The 7,312-nt window shown below is 57.0% G+C and overlaps 1 protein-coding gene across 1 annotated transcript in view; it reads left to right on the plus strand.

Annotated features, from left to right (window-relative positions):
• Positions 1 to 5,071, plus strand: part of BRINP2 (BMP/retinoic acid inducible neural specific 2) — a 92,633-nt gene extending 87,562 nt beyond the window's left edge. The window contains exons 7-8 of the mRNA XM_045838352.1: positions 1,251 to 1,473; positions 3,070 to 5,071. Coding sequence (XP_045694308.1) covers positions 1,251 to 1,473; positions 3,070 to 4,186 — 1,340 coding nt within the window. The 3' untranslated portion in view covers positions 4,187 to 5,071. The remainder of the gene's footprint in view (positions 1 to 1,250; positions 1,474 to 3,069) is intronic.
• The last annotated feature ends 2,241 nt before the right edge of the window (positions 5,072 to 7,312 follow it).

Here is a 7,312-nt window from a genome sequence, read left to right on the forward strand (position 1 = left end):
CTCACATCTAGACGGAGATGAAGAGGAAGTTTGGGGTCTTCAAATGTATTTGCTTTGTCTTATTTCCTTAAAACAAATCTGAAACCAGTCTGGCACAATGACCCGTGCTAGGTCGTGGCGCATGGGAACTTACCCTGTTATTCTCTGTCCGTGTTTTTATGTTTAAATGTTTTAGAGACAGAAATACGCACAGGCTAGTTGTAAGTTTCCCTGCTGGGTGATTGTCCAGTCCTCCAGGGCGGGGGGGTGGGGGGGGGTGGGGGGTGTGGGCAGAGAGGATGCAGACCCAGGGACTCGGGAAGTTGGAACCAGCTGAGGCCCCACGTATTGTCATTCCAAGTTCCAGACAAGGCATCAAGCAGCTGGGAGGAATACCGCATTCCAGCCCCGGAACCCAGCGGCTGTGGGCGACTGAGGACATTTGTCTCCTGACTCTTAAGCGAGCGGGAAATGACTTAGGGCTTTTGCCACCATGGGTCACTGCTAACGAGTCACTAAGGAGGGCTCCCTGGACCTCCACCGGGAAGCTGGCGGCTGCAGGTCCCACGAAAGCGGGGCTGTGAACAGAGATCTGAGCACGAATTTGGAACACATGTCCTGTCCAGAAAGCTCTAAGAAGGCCTCAGACCTGCAGTAGGAGCTCAGAACTCGAAGTCGCATTGCTTCTAGATTGACCACAGGAAAGAATGGGCGTCTGGCCCAGAGTGGAAGCTCAAAGAAAGGAAGTATGTCTTAGAGTCAAAAAGAAAAAAGAAGAAAAGAAAAGGGGTGGGGAGAGGGGCAGCTGGTCTCAGAGACTGAAAGGTTTGTAGGAAGATTTCTAAGCTGAGTGCTCTGCCTTCTCTGTGCGCCCACACTGGCCAGCCTGGGGACCTCTCATCCCCAAGAGGGCCTCGTTTCCCAGGAGGGCGGTGTGGTGTTCCCCAGGAAGGCCGGCCTGATGCCGCGCTGGGAAGGACTTGCAAGGAGGTAGACAGGGGGAAGGAGATGTGTCCCAAGGTCATTGGCCCCTTGAGTGGGGACACAGAGCACTTTTGACATTCAGGACAGGAAGGATGGGCAAGAATCCTGAAGCCATACTTTATGGTGTATTCATTATTTCTCAATAAGCTGTTGAAAAGTAAATAAAGGGCCCGCGAGCGCAGACATGGAGCCGCCTCCTGGGAGGGCTGGGGGGCACCCGCCCCGCCTCCCGGGGGGTGCGCACAGCCCCCCCGCCCCCCAGCCCAGCCCTGTGTCCTTGCCCACAGAGGAGTTCCAGGCCCTGCTGAAAAGGCTGCCTGACGACAGGTTCCTGAACTCCACGGCCGTCTCCCAGTTCTGGGTCATGGACAGCAGCCTCCAGCACCGCTACCAGCAGATGGGGGCCAGCCTGAAGGTGCTCTTCAAGAAGGCCCGCCGGGTCGTGCGCCGGCTCTTCAACCTCTGCAAACGCTGCCACCGGCAGCCCCGCTTCCGCCTGCCCAAGGAACGGTGAGCACCCAGATGCCGGAGCCGGAGCCGGCGCCTCCCCACAACCACTCAGGCCCACGTTGGGGTGGTGACCCATCCCCGGCCTTCGCAAATCTCTCATTCTCCTCACCCCCTCGTGGGCCAGACTCAATTATGAGATGTATCTGAAGTGAGAGAGTGACAAAGAGAGAGGCTCCCTGTGCTTCCATTTAGATGATGGTAGGTTCAAATGTTATTCCACTAATCCTCTAATTCTCGCTGATTTCCATTTTGATGGAAGTCTTTTAGGAGAGGAGCGGGTGGGGGTCAAAGCTCCCGCACCGCACACCCGTTGGATTGTTTCAATCGAGCGACCGCTCTGAGTCACAGGAGGAAACAGAGCTGAGGTCCCGCGTCTGCAGGAACAGCTCAGCCGCTTGCTCCCTCAACTGTGTGTTCCCTCGTCTGTTTGAGTTTTTACTGAATCCACAGCACACGCGCTTTAATTAAGCTGTGGTGGGGGGGGTGTCCGTTATTTGGGAAGATTGAATACATACGCAGAAACATAACATCTGAAAACTTACCACTATGTGGCAGCCACTTAAATTCATGTTCAAGGAACACACATCAAAAACATGGTCTAGGAGAAGCACCGGCCAGAGACATAAGCCACCCTGGGGGAGGAGGCCATGGCCAGACCCTGCCCGGGAGGAGATGGAGGCGGGCTGGTGGCCGTGAGACAGAGCACCCGGGGAGAGGTGGCCGCCCTGGCAACACCCCAGAGGCAACTGAGACTCGGGGGGGGGGGGGCGAGCGAAGAGGAGTGGAGAGGGCCGGCCGGCGAGGGTGGCTGAGACCGGCGCATTTCCTTCTCAGCAAATAACTATGCACTGTTTACCATGCCCCCGCTTCTGGGGGCGTGGCAATGGTTCCGGTCTCCGAGAACAAGTTGGTGAAGGACACGGTGTCCCTGCCCTCGTGGCCTTTTTACAAACAAGCCACCCACAAACGAGCCAACAGTAGAGAAGCAGTCATTTCCGATCCCGATCGCAGCCGTGGGGTTGCAGATACAGGGCTAGGGGACAGGGAGTGCCTGGGGCTTCTTCTGAAAGGGAAGTCTCGGAAGACTGCTTGGAGGTGGTGCCATCACAGAGCTGGAATTTTAGAGGGAGCCGGCCCTAGAAAGTTCGTCCCGTTCCCGGTGGAAGAGTGAGAGGAGCAGAGGGAATGGGAAGGACAGTGACCGTGAGGTGGGAAAGAGGTCGGCGTGATGCTGGGACGTCTGGAGAAAGTCTGGGTGCAGGGAGATCATCTTCAGAAGGCCGCAGACCGGATGCCACGCAATAGTCGGTGGAGAGCTTCCGTGGGAGGGAGCGAGGCGGTACCTGGGAGGGACGAGCCCAGCTGCTCCCAGCACACGGTCGATGTCCAGGATTCCCGGGACAGACCCGTCAGACATGGAGCCCCAGGCCCTGGTCGGTCTCCCAAGTGGTATGCCAGGGTGTCTGTCTTTTAGATAGCTCGGGCTTTTATCTTCCCCAAAACCTCCCCCGCCTGTTCGTTGGTCCATGTCCTAGGGAAGAGGGCCGTGTGTGGCTTCCTATGACTCTTGCTTCCTTTTCATCTCCTCTCCCGAAGGTCCCTGTCCTACTGGTGGAACCGCATCCAGTCCTTCCTCTACTGTGGAGAGAGCACCTTCCCCGGCACCTTCCTGGAGCAGAGCCACAGCTGCAGCTGCCCCTACGACCAGTCCTCCTGCCAGGGCCCCGTCCCGTGCGCCTTGGGCGAAGGGCCGGCCTGTGCCCACTGCGCTCGGGACAACAGCACGCGATGCGGGGGCTGCAACCCGGGCTACGTGCTGGCCCAGGGGCTGTGCCGGCCAGAGGTGGCCGAGTCCCTGGAGAACTTTCTGGGGCTGGAGACGGACCTGCAGGACCTGGAGCTGAAGTACCTGCTGCAGAAGTGGGACAGCCGCATCGAGGTGCACTCCATCTTCATCAGCAACGACATGCGCCTGGGCAGCTGGTTCGACCCGTCCTGGAGGAAGCGCATGCTGCTCACCCTGAAGAGCAACAAGTACAAGCCTGGGCTGGTGCACGTGATGCTGGCCTTGTCCCTGCAGATCTGCCTCACCAAGAACAGCACCCTGGAGCCTGTCATGGCCATCTACGTGAACCCCTTCGGGGGCAGCCACTCGGAGAGCTGGTTCATGCCCGTGAACGAGGGCCGCTTCCCCAACTGGGAAAGGACTAACGTGGACACGGCCGGCCAGTGCCAAAACTGGACGATCACCTTGGGAAACAGGTGGAAGAGCTTCTTCGAGACAGTCCATGTTTACCTACGGAGCCGGATCAAGTCCCTGGACGACAGCTCCAACGAGACAATCTACTACGAGCCACTGGAGATGACCGATCCCTCCAAGAACTTGGGCTACATGAAAATCAACACCTTGCAGGTCTTCGGCTACAGCCTGCCCTTTGACCCAGATGCCATCCGGGACCTCATTCTCCAGCTGGACTACCCGTACACTCAAGGCTCCCAGGACTCTGCCCTCCTGCAGCTCATAGAGCTGCGGGACCGGGTAAACCAGCTCTCACCGCCGGGCAAAGTCCGGCTGGACCTTTTCTCCTGCTTGCTCCGGCACCGGCTCAAGCTGGCCAACAACGAGGTGGGCAGGATCCAGTCCTCCCTGCGGGCTTTCAACTCCAAGCTGCCAAACCCCGTGGAGTATGAGACAGGAAAACTCTGTAGCTAATGGGGGGCCCACTCCAGAGCTGGGCTGGGAGGGGACCCGCGCATCCAGGCCCTCGCCTTGGTGCCAACGAGGTGCTCCCTGGAGTTGCTCTGCACCCAGCAGATGGGACCTCGGGGCTTGGACTGAAGCGGGCAGGGGAGTGAGGAACAGCCACCACACACATGCACACACTGGCCGGGCGTGTGCACACACAGGCGTGCACACACACACACACACACACTCCCTGGGGCAGGCCACAGCTCAGCAGCCTCGTGTCTGGAGAGTCGGTGCTTTCCAAAACGAATGCCGTGGAAGGCGAGGAGCCGAGGGAGAGGTTATGAAAAAGAGCCAGCCGCCCCGTGAAACAAGCAAACCCTGAAAAGTGATTCTTATCATTCGAGGAAGCAAGAGGGGACCTGAAGGGAGGGGCGGGGGCGCCTCCCCTCGGCAGAGTCACTTTTGTATTCTTTTTAACCAGATTTCTTAAAATGGCGCTGTTTCGAGATTCCCCACATCGTCAGTTCCTCCTTTTTGTACTCTGCCGTCCGCTTCCCTCCGGCCCTCCCGGACACCTGCTCCCCCAGCCGGCCTCCAGTCAGGACGCAGGAGGAGTGGCGCCAACTGAGGACGCTCAGGGCAGGGCCAGCGGCCCTGCTGCCCCTCCTCTCTCCACCCTCCCTCCGGCCCCGGCTTCCTCGGCAGCCCTGGTTTCGGGGTGCAGGGCCTGGCCCCATCCACACTCCCCCGTGGTGCAGCCAGAGCCCCCGTCCCCGCAGCCCTGGTCCGTCCCAGCAAGAGCTCTGTCAAGTTAGAGAGAGATGATGTATAGGGAAGTGTTCTTTTTTAAAAACAGAAACAAAAATATTTATTTTGTGATTGTTTTCCTTGTCAACCTGCTCCAGCCACATGAACATATGAGTAAAAAAATTTAACTGGTTTAACATATTTTTTCCAAAGACCTTTATTAGGGGGAAGTGAGAGAGGAAAGAGGAAAAACAATGGGGTTGCCTGGATGTGTTTTTAATTGCGTTCTGGGTGGCACGTGTCCTGGGGTGGTGGCTGTTGCTGTGAGGGGGGGGGGCTGGTTGATGAGCGTGTACCCAAGGGAATGCATGCCTGCCCTGACTGGGTGTGAGTGTGTGTGTGTGTGTGAGAGAGAGAGAGAGAGAAGGGTGTGTGTGTGTGTGTGTGTGTGTGTGTTTGAGAGAGAGAGAGAGAGGGAAGGATGGACTGAGGCGGGATCCCCCCAGGTGACTACCTGGCTGCCCCGCGCCCCTTTTTCTCCAGGAGCGAGGACTAACATGGGTTCTACCACCAGGATCGCCCCCTATCGGGAGAACAGCATGGAAGCCTTTGCTCTCTGGGGGGACAGCAGCCTCTGGGCTGAGCAAACACCTACGGCAGGAAGCGCCCCCTTGCCCGCACTGCTGTGGACGTCCGGAGAACTCCCCACACTCTGCATCTTACAGTGCGGGATCGCTCTGTGAGCAGACTAGGAAGATGCGGACTTGGCCTCGGTTTCCCCCGTTCTGTCTGGTTACCCCCCTCCCGGTCTAAGAAGCAGGTTTGCCGCAGAGGGGAGTGAACGCATCCTTCTCCCCTCAGTGCCCTCCCCGGGTGGCAGGAGACTCGCTCCAGAGCAAATCTGCTGAAGAACCACGTCTCTGTCTGCTCCCCACCTGTTCCGAGCCCAGTGTGTAGGCATGACAACCCCCATTTATTCAAGCCAAAGTCACCACATCAATACCGAGCACCTCATTCCATACCTGTGTCCCTCTCAGTGGGTCCACAAGGACCTGGGGGACAAGGAGAGGGTGGTCAGTCTATCTGCCCAAGAGAGTCTATGTTTATCGTAGCGTAGAGAAGAATCCGGTGTTACATTCAATCCCCGAACCCCCTTCCCACCCCAGAGGATGTGAAATCCTTGGTAGATGCGCAGCCTAGGACATGGCTTTTTTCGCAGCTCCCTAAGGCTCCTGGGGTGGAAACGCAGAGTGAAGGGTGAACTCAGGAAGCCCAGTTATTACCTGTCTGCCTCTAGCTCAGCTGCTGGTTGCTTTTGGGGGTGTGTCTCAAGCTCCTCGTCTGTGGGGGCTGAAACCAGCAGCAGGCGTCATCTTCATCCGCAGGGCTGTGGATGCGCCACAGGCCGGGGGTGCTCCCGGTGGGATGGCTTTGCTTCCTCCCAGGGATGGGCTTTGAGAGCGTGAGGGAGACACCAGAGTTTGATTTGAGCACTCCGAGTGCGCATGTCTACCTGCTGTGGGAGTGGGTGGGCCGAAGCTTTCACCCACTGATGAATGAAAGGCACACCACGCAGAGCAATATTCGGAGGGGGAGGAAAGCGCCCGAGGATGCGTTGCGCAGAAGTCAGCGAGTGGGCGTGGACTCTCAGGAGTAGGAAAGGAATTGCCCTGGAGGGAAGTGAGTCAGCCCACGGGGGCTCACATTCCACCTGGGCCGTCCCGCAGCTGGGGGGTGCAAAACCCCAGCTGTCAGTCTCGGAATCTGGGACCAGCCTGGGGGGAAGCGCACTTGTAGGGCTGTTAGAGAGGATGCTTGGTGTCTCAGACGCCTTGTCTTGGGAAGGCTCTGGGGAGATGATGGTTTGATGTACTGTGGCTTTAGAAATACAGGAATCCATTTACAAAGATTTCCACTTCTTGCCTGCTTGAAGGTTTAAACCATGAAGCGGAATGTATCAAGTCCACCCACAAGCACTCCTCTGCATTGGTAAATATTCAGGAGTGCCCTTCTGAGCCCAGATGCAAGTACCATATTGACAGAAGGCCTAAAAGGCATTATTCATTAATTCCAGTAGCAAAAATGTTTTTATTTGACCTACTCACCCATTGTCTGTGATGGGTGCCTGACTCCTGCGTTCTGAGAAAGTGATGGGGTGTCTGGCGCACAAGATCTTGGGTCAGAGCAGCAGTCCACGGACTGCTTCCAGAAGGTGAATGGAAGAAGAGGGAGAAATAAAGGAGGGCCAGGACTCCTTGAGGGGCCTTTAAAGGCGTAAAAGCGTGGATTCAGCATAGAATTTCTCGAAAAAGGAGGCTGAGAAGTGCCGTAACAATAACAATAAAATTGTCAGAAGTGTCACTTTAAAAGTCTATAATAACCAGAAGACGTGAACCATCTCGT

Source organism: Phyllostomus hastatus, unplaced genomic scaffold, assembly GCF_019186645.2.
Source record: "Phyllostomus hastatus isolate PE091 unplaced genomic scaffold, TTU_PhHast_1.1 phas_contig_283, whole genome shotgun sequence".
Classification (NCBI taxonomy): Eukaryota; Metazoa; Chordata; class Mammalia; order Chiroptera; family Phyllostomidae; genus Phyllostomus; species Phyllostomus hastatus.